Source organism: Myotis myotis, unplaced genomic scaffold, assembly GCF_014108235.1.
Source record: "Myotis myotis isolate mMyoMyo1 unplaced genomic scaffold, mMyoMyo1.p scaffold_m19_p_2, whole genome shotgun sequence".
NCBI lineage: Eukaryota > Metazoa > Chordata > Mammalia > Chiroptera > Vespertilionidae > Myotis > Myotis myotis.
The window spans coordinates 185,297,964-185,323,082 of NW_023416324.1; the positions used below are offsets into that span (position 1 = coordinate 185,297,964).

The 25,119-nt window shown below is 41.6% G+C and overlaps 1 protein-coding gene across 14 annotated transcripts in view; it reads left to right on the forward strand.

Moving 5' to 3' along the window:
* TNIK (TRAF2 and NCK interacting kinase) overlaps positions 1-25,119 on the forward strand; it is a 345,621-nt gene that overhangs the window by 72,155 nt on the left and 248,347 nt on the right. For all 14 annotated transcript variants that reach the window (XM_036350973.1, XM_036350976.1, XM_036350974.1 and 11 more), the window contains exon 2: positions 14,919-14,984. In XM_036350973.1, coding sequence (XP_036206866.1) covers positions 14,919-14,984 — 66 coding nt within the window. The remainder of the gene's footprint in view (positions 1-14,918; positions 14,985-25,119) is intronic.

Sequence of the window (25,119 nt, forward strand, 5' to 3'; positions counted from 1 at the left end):
AAAGGTTAGGGCGTTTCTTATCTCCATTCCAGGGAGTAAAGATTATGTAGCTTAAGCATGATTGTTCGTAGTTAAAGTGATTAATTACCCACCTGGCACTTAGTTAAGAGGTTTTATTCCCTCCCTAACTTCAGGGGAAAATCCCTACCTGGGGAAACAATCTTTCTCAGAGACCTTGGTTAAAACACATAGTGCCAAGAAGGTGAGCAAACATATTAAGAACAGTATGCCATATATGCCAGGTCCCTTGAAACAGCGAGGATGGACTGGCTCCCGACAGACATCTCCACAGATTCCATGGCCTGGTTATATGTCACCTGTGATGACCTTTACTGTTGTTTGTAGAGAGCCTGTCTTATTAAAATCTCTTAGAGGATATCTTATTCCCCTGTCCCTTTCCAAATTTTTCTAGGCTAAGAAAATGTCGTTTTCCCACAGACTGGTAATAAACATTCTTCTTAAAAGAAGGATTCTTTTTTCAGTAGCAACTTGTAATCGGAAAAGTGGAATAGAGACAAAACGCAATCCTGGCCTGAATGGAGACCGGTTTTTCTTTGTGTGCATAACCAGCATTCCAGTCAGGTTGCCACGGTGATGCTGAGAGTATAACTGTTCATGCCAGCAGTCAGGGAATGCTGCCCAATTAGTTATTCTCGGCTGCTAGGTTACCTTGACAGTGGTTCAGAGAGCAGTTCTGAATTCAAAGGCCCTCAGATGAGCAGTCAGAGGACCTACAGGTCTGCTGTCCTCAGTGGGGTGCAGGGACTACAAGCCCCGGCATGCCCTGGTTTGGGACATATAGGATGTGGTCAGCCATGTGAAAGGAAACTCCATTTTTAATTGCTTTTTATTCCTCCTCCTCTCCCCTGCCCTACCCCCGCTCCTTTGTAAGAAAGGGTTCCCAGAATCCCTGTGTCACTAGCCAGCTTCATAAGGGTTTTCATTGTTTTCAGGGCTACCTTCAGACGTTGCGGTTTGGAGACAGTGGGGAGAATGTGTGTTTGGCACCGGCTACTTTCTTAGCCTCAGTTTTCTCTTTTGTGAGCAACCTGCCTCTCAGGATCAAAGCTGAGAATAAATAAAATAATGTTTGCAAAATGCCCTGTACAGTGTCTTGAGGCACAGGAGGCACCCAGTAAAAAGTGGTTCTACTCAAATATTGTTTCAGAAACCATAGAGCATTAAACAGTGTGATGATCATTGTCACCATCTTTTGGTAGTTTTTGTCCTGAGTCAGAATAGACTAGTATATGCTGTGATGACTATCTTAGAGATAAAAGACAGCTGAAGTTTATTTCATAACCATGCCAACATGTCCAGAACAAGTCAGGAGAGGACTCTAGGCATCAGCTTCCCACGGACAGACCGATGGAGGCTTCAAGCCCACATATGCTTCCACAGTCATCACAATCTCTCACATAGCAATGAAATATTCCACCTGGAAAGCACATTGCTTCCACTCACATCGCATTGGCCCAAGCGAATCATGTGGCTAAACTCAACCTAAAAGTGGGTTGTGGATGTGCCATCCTATAACATACCGGCAGGAAGACAACAGGAATATTTCTTGAACAACTCTAGCGACTGCCTCCTCTAACCAAGGATCAAAAGGCTATAATGGAGAAGAGTACTTTAAAGAAGGACTGTTCGTTAAACATAAATAAATAATAATATCCGAACCATAAACTTTAAAGCAAATCAGTTAGAACTCAACTGCATAAACAGAAAGCCCCAAATGTTAGTGGGTTAAAAGATAGAAGTTTACTTCTCGTTCATGATAAAGAAGTCCAGACATAGGCAGTCCAGTGGTGGTACAGTAGTTGTATGGTCATCAGAGGCTTAGGATCATTTTATTGTTCTGTAGTTACAACTAGCATGAGGCTTCTATTCTTAAATTCACTTCAGGGTCAGAAATGGCTGCAGTGTCCCAGCCATCACCTCTGCGTTCCAGGCAGCTGAAAGGATCAGGGTGGAGGACACAAGAGAACTTCTCTCAGCTAACTCAGCTCCATGGGAACAACTCTTCTGAAAGTCCCACGTGATAATTCTGCTTACATGTCATTGGCCAGAACTTACTCACATATTCATCTCCAGCTTCAATGGGGTCAGAGCATGTTGTTTTTGACCTAGGTGTGCATTGCGTTCCAAATAAAATTGAGATTTTTGTTGCTAAGGAACAATGGAAGAATGTTTCCTGTGTAGTATTGAGCAGTCCTTGCTACAGTAACCTAAGATTCAAGGTTTGGTTAATAGGAATAAGATAGGAAAGAATGTTCTACGCACTATCGTTTTCTAACCTATGCTGCACGGAACACCAGGGCTTAGAGAGATACAAAGATCCCTTAAAAAAGTATTCTTCAGCCAGGTTTGGATATGGGAAATGGGAAAAGCTTGTGCCCTCTCTTAGAGATTCACAGGGTACAGTAATACATCAAAAGCTCTGAGAGGCCCTGCAGCAAAGAAAGAGCTACATTGCTAATCTTTTTAATCCAGTGTCCCCAAAGTTGTTTGACAATGGAAATCCAACACCCTTGGAAACCTGGAGAATCACAGAGAAATTTAGCTTCAGCTGCTTGAATCTGCCAAAAAAATTTTTTTAGATCCTTGAACAGATGGTATAAAGTCCCCGTTCCAAAAATGATCTGCCTTGTACAACAAATAAACAAATAAATGAAAAAAACGTAAACATCCATGCTAGCCTAGCCATGGGGACAAAAGCCTTGAAGAAAAGAGATGAATCAGATGCCAAAGAATGCCTGTTATAAACAGTCTGTATGAGTTGGTATTAACCAGCCATCTGTACCATTAGTGGTGACACCAAGTGATGGACTGGGCTGGGCTTCTACCACCATCTGCCAGATGACAAGCCTCTGCCCCAGGTAGCTGTTGGGGGGGCTCTTGGCCATCCTGCCCCTCTCTGGAACTGAGAGAGGACTAGGGGACCTAACCAACCAACATTAACCTCCTCACCCCATAGAGAGGGCCTTTTGTCAACTACATGGTTGCTTATAGGTGTGGGGAGAAATGCTGAAAAGCTTTCAAGCAAATATAATGTTGTTGGTCTGTTGTAAGCAGGTGGTAAATGAGTTCCTCTGGGGGAAAGGTTAAGGCTGTTCTTTCTAAAATAAAACCTTGGATGGTGTCCTAGTCCTTCTTATTTAATTATTTAAGTAATCAGTTCTTGTCTTTAAAGTCCATCTGCTACAACTGCTATCTTTTTTCTTCATCTAAGCATCTTTGAAAAGGCAAAACGCCAACATCTTTGCTAGTCTGGTTCCCATCATTTCGACCTTGTGTTGCTGGAAATACTGGTAAGTTACCCTGTCCTGACAGGTCTAGAGAGATCCCCTGTTTGCATATCTTTGTAAACTGTTACATTTCCCCAAATAGCTGTGTAATCTCTGCAACATCCTGATGGTGGGAGGGAAGGGAGCATATTGACCTTCAGAGCAACTTGCCATGTTTGAGCTTGAACAGACTGTGGGAGAGTTGAGAAACGTTCTGGAAGGTGGAGATCCCAATCCTTGTCCAAAATCTGCCTTGTGTCTTAGTATCCTGGAGAATATTCTCATTCTGCTTTATGGAGTTAAGGGTGCTTTTTCTCAACTGGGGGTCTGTTTGGAAAATAATCTCTGAATAGAGCAGTGAGCTTTGTGCATCCACATGTCCACAGGCAGCTTGTGGGCATGGCTCGGGAACACCAGGTCAGAGAGCATGAGAAGGGCTGGCCCTTGAATCCCAACAGTTGACAAAGAATTAATGTACCTGTGTACCAAAATCAGAAAAAATATTCTAATTAATGTTATAACTCCTTCTTGGATTGTAATTTTAATTGGATGTTCCTAATTATATATGCCCCAGGTATGCCAGTGAACAATAGTCAATTTATATCGACTTCTTTGTTTTCTCCTATAAGGAAATAGTTTGGAGCTGAGATAAATATGAGTATGAATATGCCAAGTCTTTGAACTGAGGAAATATATTTTTAAAAATTCCATTTATCTCCTTTGCAGATAGGTACATGTCAGCTATCTCATTGACATCAACAATCCGGTCGACTATCACATTGACATCAAATTGGAGATAAGTTATAAACCTCATTACATCAGTTCTAGGCATGAATTAATTCACTTTTTAACCCAAATATGTGGAAGTTAGGACTCAACACAAGTGCTTACCTTTCCTCTCCACCCTCTCCACTGTCCCTACTTCCTTCCCTTCCAGGCCCACTGTTTTTAAAGATAATGGTGATTTCTTTGGTTTATTGAATGATTTTACTGAACAGAGGGGGAAATTAAAAGTCAAAGGGCTTGGGGTCTTGACCTAACCCTGGCACTAACTAGGTGAGAACTTGGCCAAGTGTCCTAAACACTCTTGTTAGAAAAATTTGTGATTTTATAGCACCTACCTGGGCCTCACCTCGCTCTTGTGTAACATGAGGAGAGGAGTTTTAATGATAAGATCGTAGATATCCCTGCCTGCTCCACACTTCAGAGACCTTGCTACATTTTGGCCGTCAGCGGGAGAACTGGTGATACGGGGACTTGATTCATCCAGAAAGTATTCAGTGCATGTCTATAATGTCCCCGTCAGTAATTTGAGTATTGGGGATACTGCAGCAAACAAAGCCAATAGAAGTCATTCCTTCTTGGAGTTTGCATTCTAGAATAAAGGGTCATTAGCAGATAATTTTGCGCACTTACAATATGCCAGGCATTGCTTTGAATGTTTTATATGTATTAATTATTTTGTCGAATAATCCTATGTAGTAGGTACTACCATTACCCTATTTTACAGGTGAGGACATGGAGACAGAATGGTAAAGGTCACATAGCTAGTAAATGGTGAAGCTGGGATCAGAGTCAGGCTTTTTGGCTGTGGAGTCTGTGGTCTTAACTGCTATGGTGTACTTCTCTCACTGTCAATTAAATGGTTAACTTCAGTAATCACTGTTCATCCTAGCTGATGGCACAGGAGGCATAAAAAGAAACTACAGCTTTGGATAGAAATTTAAAGCCCCACTTGGCTGGACTCCAGGCTCTGATGGGCAGGCACTCAGCATCCATGGCTCATTTGACTCCTGTGTTCCCAGCCACTTGGCTGGTTGTGTCTGCCTGGTCGGAGGCCACTGGTTCTTCTGTGTCTCCATTGTCAAACCACAAGGCCTTCACCAGCCCCATAACTCCAAGTTAATTTTAGCTTTGGCCATTTATAGAGCAGTGAGTAATGATGGACTTGAAATAAAACAATCTAGATTTAAATCCTGGCTGCACTGTTGACCAGTGTTGTCACCTAGGGGAACTTTTATTAATACCAGCAGCAATAGCAATAATAGCAGTAGCGTTACTTGTGAGGCACTGCCATACACTGGTGCTGAGTGCTTTACATATGCTGTTTTGGATCCTCAACACAATCCTTGAGCAAGGTATTTTTATCCTTATTTTATTATCTGGTCTTGGCTGCTGTTTCTATTACATATTGTTTAACCTTGGGCAAGTTATTTAATTCCTTGAAGCTTTTGTTTCATCATGTGGAAATGGGGGTTAGTAATATATACTTCTCATGATTGCTCTGAGGATTAAATATGAAAATGTATATGAAGCATTTAGGCCATTGTCTATCCTAGACACTGATAATGATCAGGGTAGTTTAAGGTTTGTAGCGGCTCATCTGCGGCGCCAGGTTTCAGATCTGCTGCTAAAGACTGTTTTTTGAGGACAGGCTAGAGCCGCAGAGTCCTGAGTGAGTAGGTGAGCAGCGGCAGGGGGCGTGGGAAGCTCTTTCACTACTGATGGCTGTTCAGTAGCAGATGGAACTTTAAACTGAACAGGAGGTGGGGAGGCTGCAGCCTTCTTGGCCCTAGGGCTGGAAGAAGCTACCAGCATCGAGGCTGGTGTGCCTTGAGGTTTGGCAAGGATCACATCCTGATGTCGCTAAGAGCTAGGGTTGGTAAAGGGATGCCAGCACCATCTAGCCAGGCTCAGCTGTACGAGGCAGATGGCATCCTGCACTCAAGACCACCTTTCCCAAGGGACAAGGCTGGACACATGGAGCTGGGGGGTGGGGGAGGTACCCAGCACATTCACATGCAGGATACAACCTTGTGAAAAAGGCAGGCCAAGCAGGTGATCCCACTTTGTAGATGGTGCAACCAAACAGGATAGTTTAAATGACACGGGCCAGGAGTAGAATCTAGACAGGAACTCTAACTTTTGTTGTTGTTATTAATCCTCACCTGAGGATATTTTTCCATTGATTTTTAGGAAGAGTGGAAGTGAGAGGGAAAGATAGAGTGCAACATTGATGTGAGAGAAACACATCAATTGGTTGCCTCCTGCAAGTGCCCCAATTAGGGGCCCAGGCTAGGGAGGAGCTTGCAACCAAGGTACATGCCCTTGACCAGAATGGAACCTGGGACCCTAACTTTTTTTGTGCTTTACAGATGATTAAGTGAGAAAACGCAGTACACGTGCACGTACACACAAACACACAATTTTTTTTCACTTAAATCATTTGTTCCATTTGGTGTGCATAGCTTGGACAGTATGTTAACAAAGATAAATCTAGACTGTATTCTAAATATCCCAGGTAGATATTCTTGGAGCACCTTATACTTCTCCTGCATGTTGCTTGTCATTGTAATTTAGTGAGTTGCATACGTGCAGTTATTTGCTCACATACTGGTATCTTTTCTTCATCAGGTTGGAAGTACCTTCTGCTTCTACCGCAGACAGTAGGTGGGTGGGAGATGTGGGTAGAGCTTCCACAGTAAACCCCATTGTGGAAGGCAAGGAAGACCTTTGGCTCCTCAGGCCCCTGCTAGATTAGGAGGAGGGAAGGTGGGTATGAAATGAGCTTTGAGGAAACTTGTTTGGCTGTGAGTGCAGCGTGGACGAGAAAGGGGGTGTTGCGTCAGCACAATTGTCCTAGCGCTGCACTTACTTGGGAAGAACGTGGTGTTGAAAAGCCTGAAGGCTCAAGATAAATGTGGAGAGTTCTCCTTTTCCTGTTTTCTTTATTCTGTTTCGCTTTTGTAAGCATATACTTGTCAGCTAGGCTGAAACTGAACAAAACAGCTGCTAAATATGGTTCTAAGAGAAATAACGTTTTGGTCTTTTTAAGGCCCCTGAGTGTAGAGTAAGCACAGTCGCCTGGCAGATGTCAGTAGGGAATCCGGGGGTAGGCAGTCATTCTGGGAGCCGGATCAGCCATCCATGTTCAGCAGGGTCTGTTTCACCCTGCTCGAGGACGGGTGAATCAAATGGAAGGTCTGCCTTGGAATGGCTATGTCTTTAAGAGGAATCTGGGGAAAACAGGGTCTAGAAGTCTCTTTAAGCCATTGCTCATGATCCCTCCCAATGTCTCTCTCTTAATTTCATTTTCATTTGGGAGGAATATGTGTCATCTTTTATGAGGCTAAGGAATAGTCATCCTGGTTTGGAATTTAGTCTAGAGATGTTATTTAGTGTCATGATAAATCCAGTATCATTCGGGGGACCTGGCAGAATTAAAGCATAACTCAGATCTTAAATCTCTCCACCCAGCTGTGAAGTCAGGCTTAAGCTTGCCACTGTTGTCTGAATTCTTGAATTTCAAGTGACAGAAGAGAAAAATTTATTGTAACATCCCAGGAGCCCCAAAAAGTTAACGTGTCTTCCCAATAGTCTCACTTATTTCTAAAGAGACATCTGTATGTACATAAATATCTGACCCAGTTTACTAAGTACGTATTGATGTTCATTAAAAAACAATAGGTTTTCTTTTACTGGTTTTATTAGTTGAAGATATATGAAATACAGACTGAATTTTCTGTGGTAAGGTTTTTTTTTTGTTTGTTTGTTTGTTTTTTGTATATTAAATGAACTCTTTTTCAAAGTAAAAAAGAAGGAAAGAAGGGGATCAATATTTATGGACATCCTGTTGTGTATCAGGCCCTGAGCTAGTCTAGACACTTCCACACTCCTCAAAGTAGCCTGTGAGGAAGGTAATAGTGTCCCCATTTTAGAGATGAAGAAACTGTGACTCAGAGCAGATACGAAACTTGCCCAAGGCTAGAGAGCCAGCAAATGATAAGTCAAGGGTTGAGAATGTGGATTCCATGAAGCTGCACTGAGTGGTTAAGTGCCCAGGATTTGGTACGCATTCTGGCTCATCTACTCATCTGTGGTGTGACTTGAACCAAATGCTTAATCTCTCTGTGCCTCAGTTTCCTTATCTGTAAAGCAAAGACAACAGTAGTATCCACTTGATAGAGCTGTGGTAATGAAATGACCTAATTATGGAAAATGCTTAGAATAGTGCCTGGTACATAAATGCTCATGAGATGTTAGCTATCATTGTAATTTTTATGACGATAACTAACTAAATTTGCCTTTATCGGTACTTGTTAGGAAGTTACATTTATTTCATGGAACAGCTCACCTTTTGAGATGTTGTAGTTACATTTCATTATGAAATAATGTAAACTACTCTACCTTAGAATTAAATTTTCTTTTCAGCCTCCCAGCAAAGGTTATGATCTGAATAAAGGCATGTGTAGCCAATAGGGATTCCTGACTTTGGTAAATGTCAATGATTTGCTCTTTTCTCCTTGGTGTATGTAAACTTCGTTCCTGCTGCCCATCCTGGCTTTAGGAGCGGCTAAGCAAACACGAGAGGGAAAATTAAGCTGAATCTTGTCTCTTAGCTTTCCTGTCTTTGTAACATGATCATTAAGAAGAGCATCTTCTCCGTGTTGCATTGCACAGGGCCGCATCCTGACAGCCCATCTTCTCAATGCACATGTGGCACAGCTTGTGCCAATGGGCTTTATGACTTTTCCTCAGAGTGGGAAACGGTAGGAGCTTTGCATGGGACAGTTTTGTGCAGTAGAGAGCGAGGTAAGGGGGATCAAGGTGACAGTGGCTGGGACGGCTTGACTAGATTGAAGAAGAAATGACCTAGGTTTGCTAGACCTTTGGCTCCACATCTGATCCCATTTTTTGTGACTTTTTTCTACACATGTTGTAGAGAATTGGGAGTGAGACATCAACCTTATTCAGTAAATTGCTATTGCTAGCAGTTACGTGCAGGACACTGTGCTAAGTGCTGGGAAATACTAAGATAAATACGTACAGTCCCGCTCTCAGGGCATTTGTAATTCGTCAGAGGAGAGAAATGGAAGAGGGTGTAGTACTGTGCGAAAGCAGTTATCATAGAGCTTATGCACAAATGCTTTGAGTGCAGAGAGGCGGTGGCACTAACCTGAGAAAGGCTTCCCAGAGGAGGTGGCAATCTGGGCTTTCCAGGATGGGTTTGCCTGTTAGAGAATGGCATAACCTTGGCAGACAGTATGAACCAACACACGGAGACACGACCCAGGGTGGTGTGTGAGGGAAATGGCAGGTGGGATGAGGTGGTTGATTATAGGACAAAAAGATGGAACATAAGGCTGAGAACGAAAGGTGGTCCCAAGAATGAAAGGATCTTTGTTTCAATTTGGAACACACCATGTAGAATTTTAAAGCATGGCGTGTTGTTTAAATGTTTTAAATTTAAATGTTTTAAAATTTAAATGTTTTAAATTTTAAAACATTTAGAAATGTTTACTTTAGAAAGACCGGCTTGAAGGATAGAGTGAAGGGAGGGAAGAATTGAGTGAAAGTAAATAGTTCCAGCAAGAGATGGTGAGGCCTGCTCATGTGAATGGAGTGGAGTAGATGGATACGGTGGGTATCCTATATAACAAAAGCCCAGGGACCAAACAGTGGATCAACCAGAACGACTGGTTGACCAGTCACTATGACGCTCACTGACCACCAGGGGGCAGACGCTCAATGCAGGAGCTGCCCCCCGGTGGTCAGTGTGCTACCACAGTGGGAGTGCTGCTCAGCTGACCATGATGAGCGGCTGCTCCCGCTGCAAACCCCCGGGCCAACGGGCAGGAACCCGGGCTGCGATCTTCGCCTCCTCGCCCCAGGCTCCTCCTCCTTACTCCCTGCTGCCTCCTCCAGATGCCCACAGGCCACGCAATGCCACCACCAGGCTCACAGAGCTGACCTTGGAGGCTGGGAGGCAGGTTTGTAGCTGTCGCAGGACTGAAGCCTACTCCACCACCTCTCAATGCTATTGTCCCTGGACTCGGCCACAACCGGGCCCCCTGGAGAGGTGAGTGCTCCAGCTCCATGGAAGATGCTGGACCAGGGAGCAGCCACTCAGAGGGCGGGTCCACAGCTGCTCGGCAGACTGGGATGAGCTGCGCTCCCACAGCGGGCTGATCCCCACAGGCATGCCCCCCATCAGTGCACGAATCCTGTGCACTGGGCCTCTAGTTTGGAGATAAAATCATTAGGACATGAACAACGTGAGGATAGAACCTTGGGGTCAACCTACCTTTAAGGTATGGGCAGAAGAAACAGAATCTCTGAGAGAGACTGAGTGGTGTATTAGAAGACAAAGGAGGGGATATGTTTTCAACAAGAGTGTGGTACTCTGCAGTATAAATGCCTCAAAAGCGACAACTAGGACAGGACTGATAAAAACAAACAAACAAACAAAAAACCAAACACTAAAAATAGGAGATTGAAGTTATTGGTGACCATTGGGAGAAATTACAGATGAGTCTTGAACAGCACGGGGGTTTGGGACACTGATCCCCCATGCGGGTGAAAATCCGTGTATATCTTTTGGCTCCCCCAAAACTTAACTACTAGTAGCCTACCTTTGACTGGGAGCCTTACTGATAACATACACAATTGATTAACATGTATTCTGTATGTTATATGTACAATATACCATATTCTTACAGTAAAGCAAGCTAGAGAAAACAAAATGTTAAGGAAATCATAAGGAAAAGAAAATACATTTATAGTATTTATTGAAAAAAATATGCATGTAAGTGGACCCATACAGTTCCAACCTCTTTAAAGGTCAACTGTGCATTTAGAGTCCTGTAAGAGTGGAGAAAACAGCTGAATGCTTACCATGTTCGAGTTCTATCACTACTCCTCCAGAACATAACTAAAAACTACATGCATTTGTGTAAGGGAATATTCGCAAACATCTAGCTCTCCTGGTACTTAGATTGGGGGTAGAGGGAAGCTCATGGTCAGTGCTAAGTTCAAGTGTCCCTGAACAATACCTCTGCCTTCTGCTTTCTAGGGTCCCCGAGAGCCCCTTCCTTGAAAATACCATGACTCTAATTATGCCACTTTGCCTTATTACTGTCAGCACACTGTAAACATAGATGCTTATAGATTCTCTTCTAGTTCCAAACTGTTAGTCATTTCTAACCATAATGCTTGTAGTGGATGCTGCCATATGTCACCCAGATGCCCTCTCCACAACTGGGGCCCTCATTGTCCACCTGCTGGGAGCATAGGCAGGTAGGGATGGTTCTCACCTGGGAATTGTCCTCACCTGAAGCATGTTGCTTCCCCCAATATTATAACCTCTGGGATGGGGATGGAGGACAGCCTACAATGATGAGTCAACAGAGGTGGGGTACAAAGGCTCCCCTGCCTCAAGGTAGGATAGTTTTGAAGAGTCATCCCAGATTCACAGCTCCTGTGCATCCCAGTTGAACTCTCCATCTGCTCAGTCAAGTCCTTCTCCCTTCACTCCCCCACTGCGCACACACCAACAGACTCCCTCCGGGTGAATCTCAGTGATTTTCAGAGTCTACCTCCTGGGGAACCAGCCTAAGCCGATGATTGTTTTCAGTTTGGTTGCTTACTCAAGAGGGGATGCCAATCTAAGTCTGCAGTCCCTCTGATCTTTGCTTCTGATCCCCTTGGACATGTCCAGTGGAGGAAGCCTCTCTCCCAGTAGCTGGAACGAAAGTCAGCATTGAGCCTCCTTGGCTCCGATTGGTTGGGCCATATGCTCAGTATGGACTATTCAAGGAAGGAAAGAGCCGAGAAGTCAGCTGCTCAGCTCCTCCAGAGACCCCAACCGGGCCCCCATGAAACCCCAGCCCTGAGGAGGGACCCATGAGGTGGAATGACCCCTGGGTGTAGAATCTGGTCCCAGCTCTGCACCCTGTTGCTCTTCCCGCCCTATGCTCCACACCCCTCTTACTCTTCCCACACTCCTTAAGGCAGCTAGTAGTCATCGTCCTGCATTGCCTCTCTCTCTCTCTCTCTCTCTCTCTCTCTCTCTCTCTCTCTCTCTCTCTCTCTCCCTCTTCCGTTCATTTTTTTTTTTTAGTAAGAAAAATGAATGTTGAAAACACAATTGAGATATTTCAAGCAAATGTAGAACCTCCCTTGAAATTTGTTGCAGAAACAGCACTGAGCAAACAAACTACTGGGAAGCACAGCTTAGAAGCAAACAGCAGCTGCCACCATTTGCGGGCTTCTTTTTTCCTTTTCCTCATTTGTTTCTAATTCGTTTTCAATAAAACCTGCTGCCTAGTAGTTGAACAAACAATTTTTCTTTTCTATCCTGAGGCCTCACAGGTGGCCCTGATCATGTCTTTTAGTGATGGGGTCTCGGTAGACAGAGCTCTTGGCCTTTATGGTGTCCTCCTGTTCCCTGGTTCCATCTGGAAAGGTGTCCACACCTCCCTGACCAGATGGGGTTTAGCTGGAACTTCTGGACGGTTTGATCTGTCGGGACACGAGTCTGCAGTGTGGTTTCTTGCCCTTCTGGCTTTATAATAATGGATAACGCTAATTCTATTTTCTCAGCGACTAAGTGCTTCAACTGTTGGTTTTTTTGTTTGTTTGATTTGCTTGTTTTGTGTTTATTTTCTATGTGGACTCTTTGAAGGCACAGTGCAAAGGGCTTTTCTTGGGCCTGATTTACTACAGACTGTAACTTTAAAGAAGAATTGTCATTTGTCGCATCCAACTCGTCTGTTTCCTTCCTCACGAGTAGCAGCCCTTCTTCATTTCTGTGCTACTAATGGTGTGAAATTCCTCATCTTAAACGTTATTATTGGATATTAGTTGATGGCTGACTATGTTCAAGGTGTGGTGCTGGACCCTCACTTGCTCTTTACCAGAGCTCTGCTAGGTAGATGCCATCCTGTTTTATCTGCTCACAGACTAAATTGCTCTCCAGGGTGTCCTAGGGTCACAGTGAGTTACAGCAAAGCTGGTGTTCAACCCTGATCTGTCTGAAGCCCCAGCTGAGGCTTCCCCCTTCCGTCTCAGCGACTGTAGTAATATGTGGCAGCGTTCTCATAACAAAAGTGTTGACTAGCTAAAGTCATGCTTTTAGGCCAGAGATGGTAGTCTTTTATTTGTCCTTCAGAGTTTTTTTGTTTTGTTTTTTAAGTGAGTTGTTGCCTAACATTTAAAAATTAGGTGAAGTTCTGGGGTAGAGTGGGTGAAGGGGGCAATGGGGGGACATACGTAATACTCTGAACAATAAAAATCAATAAAAAAAGAGGCAATCTCAGATTAAACAAACTGTTCTGTTTTTCTTAAAAAATCTTTAGACCTGGCAATACTGTGTTCATAGGTTTATAGTATAATTGTTCCAACTACAAACAATTTATCCCCCCAAACCCACCCAAAGGAGACCTGACTCTTCAGTTTGCCACAGGCCTCAGCGACCCTACTTCACTCTTATGCCATTTTTCTGGCCCCTGTGGATGTTTATGTTTGTCATTCTTGAATTAGGCTTTTCCAGAAACAATTTCTGTCCAGTTAGGAATCGGTAGAGGTCAATGTCAATTTCTGCCTCTGAGTTGAATTTTATAGCCTTTGATTTTTCTTTTCAACTTTTTGGGATAGTGATTCCGTAAGAATAACTGCAGTTGTTCAACATTTGTTGAGCATTCTAACATTTAGCTGACACTGAGGATAGGCAGACATATTTGGTGGTAAGAACCTGCTTAATTCTCCGATTCAGTTTGCATTCTAACGCCTGCAGGTATTCCTCAGGTACTGCAGGAGCTGGAAGCCACCTGCAAAAGGGAATTTTGCAGAGGTGGCATCGTAGAGAGGGGAGATGAATCCAACACCACCGAGGGGGGCAGGGGTGTTGCTTCCATGGTGACTACCTAGGTAAGAAGAGTACCACTTTCCTGATTGCTAGCGTTCAACACAGCAAGCAGTGCAGAATTTTCAAAGAGGAAGATCTCAAAAATTAGAACCCCAAGATAATGGGTCTCTCATTTTATCTTTTTTCTTTAAATTAAACCTTTATTATTGAAAGTATTACATGCGCCCCCTTTTTGCCCCATTAACTCCTTCTAGCCTGCCCCCATTGCCTGTCCAAGGCCTTCATCACCCTATTGTCTGTGTCCATGGGTTATGCATATATGCATGCAAGTTCCTTGATCTCTTCCCACCCACCCACCCACCTTCCCTCTGAGGTTCCGCAGTCTGTTCTATGCTTCTATGTCTCTGGATCTATTTTGCTCATCGGTTTATCTTGTTCATTAGATTACACATATGAGTGAGATCATGTGATACTTGTCTTTCTCTAACTAGCTTATTTAGCTTAGCATAGTACTCTCCAGGTCATTCCATGCTGTCTCAAAGGGTAAGAGATCCTTCATTTTTACTGCTGCATAGTATTCCATGGTGTAAATGTACCACAGCTTTTTTATCCACTCGTCTACCGATGGGCACTTGAGCTGTTTCCAGAGCTTACCTATTGTAAATTGTGTCTTGATGTATCTGCAAGTGCTTTTCCATTTGACAGTGAGAAATGTAAGTTGTTGTTTTATTGTTTCAGCGGAAGTCATGTCTCTTTTTATCTGATTTTAACACATCTCACAGAAATGTAAAATAGAAACAAAATGGATTTTGACTAATTTCATAGCTGCAACTGAATTAAAGTTTAATCGTATTCAATATTAACACATGAGAGCCCCAAAGCTAAAGTTGTTATTTACTTGTGTGTGTTAAATAAGTATTTGCTTTTAATTAAGACAATGCCTAGAATATTGTTTGAATTTTTATGATTTGTTTATTTTCTTTCAGGATCCTGCAGGGATCTTTGAATTGGTGGAACTTGTTGGAAATGGAACATATGGACAAGTTTATAAGGTAAGTTCAGTTGAGTTTGAACATGGCTTATGTGTTGTTTGGGTTCATGAATGCTGACTTGCAGTGCTGTCGATTCTTGCTCATATATGCCTCATAACAGACTGAAAATGAAATAATATACTGTACTTGTTAGTTGACTCTCCACCATTTTAAATATGTGTGCAGTCCCATCGCCTAAACTGGATTCTGGGATTCGGGCCTTTCCAGTCATTATGTATTACAATGTTTATATCTGACACATGTCTGCATATTTGAAGTTCTTCAGGTGGTTAGTTTCCTTTACTTTAATCATTGCCAGTCTGACTTTCAAAGGAGCAAAGGATGCCATTACTTTAGAAATTTAAGCTATTAAAGTATCAGAGCTGGAAAAGTAGATTTGTTATTGGCCTAGGCCCTAGAGCATGAGTTAAATGAGTTTGGTGAACAGAGTTAGGAGAAAACTGGCTACCTCACAAAGCAAAGACCTAATGCAGCAATGACTTTTTACAAGATCCGAAATAATTAAAAGTTAAGGTTGAGTTGAGATTGAGCTGAGGAATAAGGAGCCCTTCTTGCCCTTTTACTAATTTCTGCTTACAAATTCTCCCCAAAAATGCTTTTAAAAGCATTTTACTGTTCCCCAGTAAGTGATCTAAAAAATGGTTGTTTTAAATGTGGGTTGATTCCCTTTCTGATTATCAAAAGGAAATGGAAATGAACTGTTTTTAGACTAAAACTCAGGGGGTTTTAGTGAATAAGCTATTGAAATAACTGCCTTCAAAATAAACCAACTGTTTCCTTATGATTGTTTCTAGGGAAATATCCATCATTTTCCTGAGTGGTAGTGATATGGGATGGCATTTCCATTACTAATTATCACTTGTTTTATTTTTAAAAATTCTCTGAGGCCTAAACTTCACTTAGCTGATTCAAATTATTATAGAAGTCACCCGGATAATAAGATTTCTAATCATATAGAATGTCAAGTACCAGTATACATAGAAATATCTAAACATATTTTGTATATGTATGTATGTACATGTATATAGTAATTTTGAGAATCTGGTTTTTAAAATACAATTGTAAACAGAATCACATTTCAACCTTTATTTACTGGGAGGTAGTACCCTTTGGTGTTCACTCCAAGGGAAAATTTTTCTCTTGCAAGAAATCATTATTTCTTAAAATGTCAACCCTCTGCAGTGAGACAGAATGTAGTCTACCCAAGATGTTCGCTTGACGTTGATTCTGTCTGACACAAGAAAGAAATGTGTCTCAGCAAATGCTTTTAAATACTTTCAATGACGATAATTAGGTTGGAAGATTGTATTATTGCATTTTGGGAAATTGGATTGAACTTGTGAATTAAAGTGAACTAAGAAATTAAGCTCTGATTTAGGCAGAAAATTACTTCTGATTTGCTATCAGTATGGAGGAGTAACTCTGTAGCATGCTGTTGGTTTCATGGTGCCATTTCTTAGAGCAGTTCCATTGTATTGCCCACCTACAGAATACACATTTGTGGGATGATCCACAGCTTTGTCCACAAATCCAAGGGGTAGACTGTACACTCTTGCAAGAGAAGATAATAAAGAGGGTCAATTTGGGATGAGAAGGTTTGGGAAATCCAGAATTATCCCTAATATCTGTACCTGAAAACAAAGAGGAAACAAATGGCAAGAGGTCTCAGATCTTTTTAGAGAAGAAAGATTTTTACCAACCGTATTGTTAACATTATTCTTCTAAAGGATGCCATTCTCTTAGTGGTTGATACAAAACTTGAGCACCTCTCAAGCTGAGGGGAGACTGCAAAGAATGGTCATGGTGAACACATTGGACTTTGCGACAGGAGACTTGGTCTTTGTCTCTAACCCTAGGTATTGTTTTGTGGCATCACAGCTTTTCTGTACATTAGTCAAGTGAGAATGTAGTTAGAAATAACTCCCTACCCAGTTAAGGATTCAGTTTTTAGACAACCCAGATGATACTAGGTGGCACTCGCTCATGAACAGAGACACCTGGGTTTCCTGAGCCACTAATCCAGTTCTGCTGTTACCTTGAGTTCTAAAGGATTAAAACTTAATAAAGTAGCAGAATTTGAATTCATGTATATGAACCTAAACAAAAATAACTTAGGAAGTGATTGTTTACATTACTGGTTATATTTAACTTTTATGGACTAGGCATATTTCTAAAATACTGCTGGCATAAATAGCAATTGTATAGCCGTAGGAAGAGATTCCTATACAAAAATACCTCTATGATAAATACTTTCTTTATATTAGGTATTAAACCTTTGATTTTAATTTTTTTGTAAATTGGCTTTTGGTGTTCCTGGATTTCACATATTAAGGTATAATCTTATGAACAATTATATGAACGTAGTCTTTATTTTATGGAAAGATTCATTATAAGCTGTTCTAGGAGGATAATAATTTAACTTAATTTACAAGTACTTTTTAAGAAACAAAAAGTATATGTAGATATTAAGAGAATATTTCCTGAGATATGTATTATGTAAGTCATATACATCAGGATGTGGAAATATAAGTATTTTATGTAAAGGTCATTTAGTAATGATTAGCTTTTCAAAGTTGCTTCTAGTCTTATTTCCAAGTCTAGCTTGGTCTGTCTGTTCATGGAAGGCTAGATTTGTTTATCTTTAGCATTTTGGTCCCAGGTGGTCAAGTGACAATTCAGTATCTGTTTTTTTTTTTTACTTTATTTATAGGATAGAATACAAAATTATAAAGAGTAGTGATTCTTCCTCAGGAGTTTTAATGAGGAAACCATCTTCCTGGGCTCATGGCTCCCATTAAAAAACAAGCCAATGAAAGGACACCTATCTATTTGTTCAATATTTTGGCTGTTTATTGGGATGCTACCTATTGGGAACTATAGGAATGAAATCCCAACATTTTTCTGTTAAAACAGTAATTATTTTAATAATTGTTCAGTATTTTTTGTTAAAACACCATTAAATTGTAGCTACAGATTTTAAAAATGAATGTTAGTCTATCCCATGTTTTAATTTGCCCTTTAGTCCTGGGTGCCATTATGAATCAGGAAGTTGGTATACCTCAGTATAGCTCAGGTTTCTCTTGAAATTTCCTTAAGGTTGTAAAGTAAAGAGGCCATCTTGGTGGTTATAGTGTTTGTGAGAGAGCACTGTGAGGGTGTGAGTGTGTGTGTGTGTGTGTGTGTGTGTGTGTGTGTGTGTGTCTTTTCAAAGGATTGCAAAGGTCCTCTTAGATCACCTAGTCCAATCATTATGATGTCAGCTGTCTATTCAACCCATCCTTGATCACTTCCAGTCATGTGGAGCTCACTATCTCACAGTTGGCCCATTTTCCTGCAACTCTTTTTGAAAGTTCATTATCATATTGGATCAAGATTTTGGCTTCCAAAAATGTTTACCATATCCTCAGAGCTATATATATATATAAAAAAAAATTAAATCCTCTTCCACAAGAACAGACACCTTCAGGTATTTGAAGATTTCTCCCTACTTCCTCCAAACACATACTTGTGTCTCTTGCTTCCTAGACAATGTAACCTCAATTGCTTAATTAATTCTTCATATGCCACAGACCTAAGGCCCTTCATTATCCTGGCTTCTGTCCTGAAACTATTCTAGTATATTACTAAAAATAATGGTTTATGCTTTTACATAGTTTTCTACTTCATAAAACATTTTATATGTATTATCTAACTTTTTATTTAATTCCTATAATAATTTGAAGAGAACATTGTTCTCCCCTTAGAGTCTTTATAGTTACAGTTCCCTCTGCCTAGAACACTTTCCCCCCAACCCTCTTATGACTGGGTACTTCTCCTTCAGGTCTCAGCTTGAAAGTTACCTCCTCAAGGAAACCACTTTTCATCCTTAATTCTAATACAGCCAACGACCCCCTCTGCCTCCCTCCCTCACAGACTTTATCACATCAACCTGTTTTATTGCCACTCTCTGAAATTACCTTACTTCTTTGTGTATGTATGTACATATATAAATAATTTCAATACATAAATAAAAGAAAAATAAGGGTAGGGACCTAGACTGTCTTGTCTAGCCATCACGGTATCCACAGTCTGGAATATAATAGATGTTAGCCACTGTGTGTCCCAGAATTGATCTTTATTTTCCTTGATAATAATTCCCAGTTTTTTCAGTATTTCCCATAAAACATCAGTCTGCTTATTTCAGAAAATGCATATTTGCACAAAAGTAATCAACAAAATGCTGTACTTGTTTTCTTATAGTGAGAGGTGGGTATTGGGTTTATATTTAAAGGGATTGTCAAATAGTCCGTGTAATCAAGATCCATGCTGGAAGTTTACAAAATGAGGCAAACCCATTTTCTGGGATCCAGTCTCCTGGCAGAGATTCTCAAACTTGAGTGTACAAAATGAATATTTGGGAACTTATTTAAAATGTGGATTCCCAGGCCCAGCCTCTGAAATTTTGATTCAGGATACGGTCCAGGAATCTGCACACTAATTAAATATTGTATGGGCTCATTCTGATGTTCAGGGCCCTGGGGCCACAACTCCAGAAACTCTGTAAAAATGACTGTAGATTATTCCATTGTAGGACTGCTTGAATGAATACTCATTTTAACACTTTTTGTAATCATTTACTTTAGGATATCCATGCTGATTCCAACTGGCATAAGCTGAGAAAAGTATAAAAACAAAGATCTTGACCTGAGATGTGATGTCCATCAGTTTTGACGTACTCATTCAGAGATTTGACTTCTGGTGGTTTTATTTGACGTGCTGTGATTACAGTTTAAGGTTGTTCCTGAATAACTGAACTCAAGATCTGAGAACAGTTATGGTCAAAGCTGACCTGGTATACAGAGAAGCATCTGAAACTGCTGTATTAGATTTCATTAAATCTGAATATTATGATCTCTTAGTTAACTTTCTGTTAATATAGGACAAAGCTTTTTAATTGTAAGCTTATTAATAGTCCTGAAATGGAGGCGATTCTATGACATACTTGGAATGCAATGTAGCTTTTCATAGTCTGTTCTAATGAATCATGAATTATACCATTCATTTATTTGTTAAGGAATGAATATGGGAGAGTGTTGTGTTTCTTAGATAATAGTGACATTTGTTTTTTAATCAAGAATTTCCAATATAGAGAATACATTATTTCACATTTGTTTAGAGCCAATGAAAAGGACTCTATGCTTTGTGTGGGAAGAATGCAGAGCCAACTGAGGTGGTTCCTCCTTTGCAGAAGTGTGCAGTCAGATTATCTAATTAGTACTCTGCGTGCCTACTGTGTGCTAAATGTTTCCATCCGTATTGTCTTAGTTATTCCTTGAGATTTTTTAGGGGAGGAAATGAAAGCATTTATTAAACCATATTATCACTGCAAGGCAGTTTCTCAACCTTAGCACACTTGACATTTGGGTCAGCTAGCCCTTTGTGGTGGCGGCTGTCCTGTGCATTGTAGAATGTTTAGCAGCATCCCTGGCCTCTACCTACGAGATGCCAGTTAACACCTCAAAGTCCAGACATTGCCAAATGGCTCCTGTGGGGCAAAATTGCCCCCAGTTGAGAACTGCTTCTCTAAGGATAAGACAAAATAGCAAAACTCTTAAAATTGATGTGCAAACAGAGGCGGTGGGGGTGTGGAATATGGGGCAATTCATGCTGCCCAGACAGAGTGGGGACCTGAATGGATTGTGGGAGGGGGGTTTGGAAAAAGCTTCGAGGCCTTGGCAGTTGTGCATCTTGGATTATAAGTTAGCATTTGCATAAGCGGAGAGGAGTGTAATAAAAAGGAGTCTGGAGCAGGGCTGAGCTGGATTGCCCATCTGGTTCTGCTTCATTCTAGTTGTGTGACGAGAGCCAATTTACTCTGAGTCTGGACCTTTTCCTCTTAGTAAAAGTACAGTGGAGGGTTATAAAAACTGAAGTGTACTATACTAGTATGTGGAAGCTCTCAGCCAGGGCCTGACACATAGTAGGCACTCAGTTACCTTTTCTCCTTCCCAACACATATGCCAGTGGCAACCTGGTTTACCTGTTCTCTCCAGGGTCTCGTTTTTGTAGAAGATTATAGGATCTGAAAGAAGCGTTCAGAGAAGATGAAGTCTGAACACACTTACCTTTGTGCTTCACCTTGCACCTTTGAGCTCTTGGTATTTACGTAAGCTCAGAATTGCTTTATCTATATTAAATCTAATGCTCAATACTGCTAAAATGGCATTTGATGATACACTTGCCATTTAGATATTATAGTTGGTCTTTAGTGTTAAAAAAGCCAAATTCTCAAGAATTTGTAAAGAGAACGTAGATCATTTGAGGAAATAAGAAGAATTGGTTTGTAGCACATTAGAACTTAGTGGGGTGAGTGATTTTTAAATAATTATACATTTTACAAATTTGGGGAGGGGAGAATCAACACTATTTCATTTTAAGGTAGTACAAGTTCTAAATAGAAAGCCTGTATTGTGAGATCTGGAAGGAGTGTGGCCTTATTTAGGAGGCTAAGACCTGTCTTTATGGTTTTGGTTCTACATCTAACTTGCTGTAGCCTTGAGCTTGCCATATAGCCAGTTAGAGCTTCAGTTTTTCTTATCTGTAGAATGAGAATAAAAATACCTTTTTTTGATATACCCTACCAGGTTCTACTGAGGTTGAAATGGATTAAGGACTATGGAAGTATTTTGTCAAATTTAAACTGCTTTATACTCTTAAGGTTTGATTATTGCTATTATCATTCATTACAGGGTAGGTGGCAGAGTCCTGTACAGCAGGGTCTAATGAAGTCTATTCCTGTGCTGTTCTTTCTCGTCTTCATCCTTGTGCTCATGCTGTGTGTTAGCCAGTGAATGATACTCCCCTCTGTGTAGCCTGACTCCAGCTACAGATTCCTCCTTACACCCCTTCTGGCTCCTGCTTTTTTATCTTCAGGAAAACGCGAGTCATTGGACTGAGTGGAGATGCCGCTGGCTTTGCTTTTGCCTGACCTTGGCCTCACTGACATTTGTTAGCTGGTTAGTCACTTTTCCTAAAGGGTGTTCAGTGGAACCCCAAGGCCAGCTCTGTGAAAAAACAATAGTGACTTAAAGAAGTTTTATAGCGTTACTAACCATCCCTTCCATTTGAACACAGCATTTGTATTACTTTGTTTTACCCAGTATTTTCCCAATGTACTTAACTGGGGACTCTTCCCTCTCCTCTTCCTACCTAAATAACACTGATTACTGCCTCTGGGAACTATTTCACAGAACAGGGAAAATCAGGGTGGCTTACGTCCCCGTGCTGGAGCGGAGTGTGCGTCCCCGTGGCGGCAGCCCCCACCGCCTGCTGCTCCTTTGGATGAGGGATGTGGACCATGGAAGACAGGGCTGCAGGGCTGCCTTTCCTGTTCACGTGGGAACCAGGCTCGTGGGCCAGGTCTCATCTGTTGATTGCCTTTAAAAATAATGTTTTGTACTGTTTATAGTAACACATTTAATCTGCTAAAATAAATTAATGATACGGTTGAGGGTATTTGTTTCATTCAATTAAAAAAAACTTTTTTTTTTTTTGTAACTGCCAAGGAGTGCAGAAACTGTGATTTTCAACATCAAACAGACATTTTAGAAAATGTCTCTGAAGTGGGATAGCACATGTAAAGCACTGTTCTTAGTTATAGTTTCATTTGACTAAAGCTGAGACTTTAAGATTATTTAGTTAGTAGAGGCTTGGTGCATGAAATTCGTGCACTGGATGGGGGTGTTCCCTTAGCCTAGCCTGCATCCTCTCTCAGTCCGGGACCACCCAACCTGGGCTCTGCCATTGATCCCCGTCCTCAGGGAGGTCCTGCCCACCCTGCCAAGGCTTTGTGATGGAAGCCTTGCCCACCTGGCCTGGCCTCCGCCATTGATCGCCACCCACAGGGAGGCCCTGCCCACCCTGCCAGGGCTCTGTGATCAATGCTGCACAGAGGGAGGCCCTGCCCACCTGGCCGGGGCTCTGCGATGGGCCCTCCCAGCCACGGCGGCTTGCCTTGGCCCTCGCAGCCATGGCTTTGTCTGGAAGGAGGTCTGGAAGACTTCTGGTCTATCCCATCTAATTAGCATATTGCCCTTTTATTAGTATAGATTATATTTAGTCTCAGAGAATACTTTAATTGCAGTTGACCAGAATGATATGTAACAGTTTTACTCTTGCTCCTCAATAAGCAGGAGATCCTTTACTCTTTTGTTATATATTTATTTTGTTCCTAATTAGATCATTGGTATAGCAACACTAAAAGAAATTTAAAAACTAGAGTCAAATGTGTAGGCATCCTGAGCTTTTCATGCTCAGAGCTCTCTGTGCCCTTTACATCTGATTTGGCCCAAGACCATGCCACCTCATGCTATGATCTTTTGGGCGTCATGAATTTGGAGGTTGACATGTGAGCCCCAAGGGAGCACCTTCATGAGCTTTGTGCCAGGTGCCATATGAAGGGGGCGCTTTCTCTGCTTGGTGGTGAGACATCCAGAGTCGCTACCAACACTTGCCCCAGGGTACTGTGTACGACTTCTTGCTGCTACTGGTGGTTCTCTGCCCTCTAGGTGGAGAAGACATGCAGGTAATTTTGAAAAGCTGTACATATCTGGACCCTTCTACAGAACTTTGGTTTTAGTTGGTCTGGTGGAAGGCTGGTAAACTTGATTCCAGAACTTCCCAGGGGCTTCGAATGTATAGCCAGACTTGAGAGCCACTGGGCTGAGGTATTGCCTCTCAAGTTGTGTAATAACTCTTTTGGTGTCTTTGCCTTCAGGGAGCAATTTCTACCCCTCTTCTCTTTATCCTGGGGTTTTGTTTACCTCATTTACTCATTTAATTATATTAAGCCTTTATAATTAGCATCTATTATTGGCTTGGCACATGGGTGCCCACCTTTCATTTGAAGTGTTTAGATTGCTTCAGTTCAAAATACTTTCATTCCATTTCAAGTCAGTGAATTGCCAAATAACGTGATGCACAACACTCCGGTGACTTGTAGTTTTTAGCTCTCATAACACCCTTCATGACCTGGTGATTATAAGCCATTCTCCAGTAATTGAGCAATCGATAGCTACTATGAGATTACCATTATTTGGGGGCTGTTGGTAACCTGTAAAATGAAATCTGTGAAGATTATTGGCACAGACTTCAGAGCTATCCACAGGTTTAACTATTTTTGTGATGGGGAACAGTTGAGACTGTTTAAAAAGCATAATCCATGAATCGGGGCCCTGAGAAATTTCTTATCTCCATGGCTTAACCTTAAATGTAATTTAATGAAATCCACTGGATATCTTGCATGTGCCAAAATAAATATCTGCTGTTTGGCAAGGAAATGCATACTCCACTAAGTAGGAGGCTTGCTTGGTGGTGAGGGTCTACTCTAGAAGCATCTCCAGGGCCTCTAAATAGGGCTGAGTACAACCTCTTCTGCAGAGTGCGTGGCCTTGGGCACTCCCTCTTGCTTACTTTCCAAGGGACTGCATAGAACTTCTGTGTCCCTTTTGTTCCCATCTACAACAGAGGAATGAAAGGATAGCAGCTGGCTCACTGAGAACTCTTAATAAATACAAAATAGCTGTCATCACCATAATGATAACAACAACAATATCATCTTTGTAGACTGCAGGAAAGTTATGAACTACATTATGTGAAGAACTCAGTCTCTTTCAGGGGGAAGGTGCTCTATTTTAGAAAACATGCCCGTGGTTTTATAATATAGTCTGTTGGGATGGACGGACCTCGGCAGGCCACTAGCATGTCCTAGTTGATGCTTTTCTCTAAAGTATTTATTGCGAAGTTCAGTTTTGGTCTGTGCATCCATTCAGGAAACAGTTTGAGGCTCCTAGCTGACTGTACTAGAAATCTTACTGCTTTTTAGTCCCTGTTCTCTCTCTCTCTCTCTCTCTCTCTCTCTCTCTCTCTCTCTCTCTCTCTCTCTCTCTCTTGTGGGAAAATTACATTCCATAAAATACTGTTCAGAGGCATTTAGTGCATTCACCTTGTTGTGCAGCCATCACCATCATCCACCACCAGAATGTATTCATTTTCCCAAACTGAAACTCTGTAACCATTAAACAATAATTCCTCATTCCTTCCTCCCCGCCCTCCCACCAGTCCCTGGTCTTTCTTTAAAAAAAAAAAAAAAAAAAAA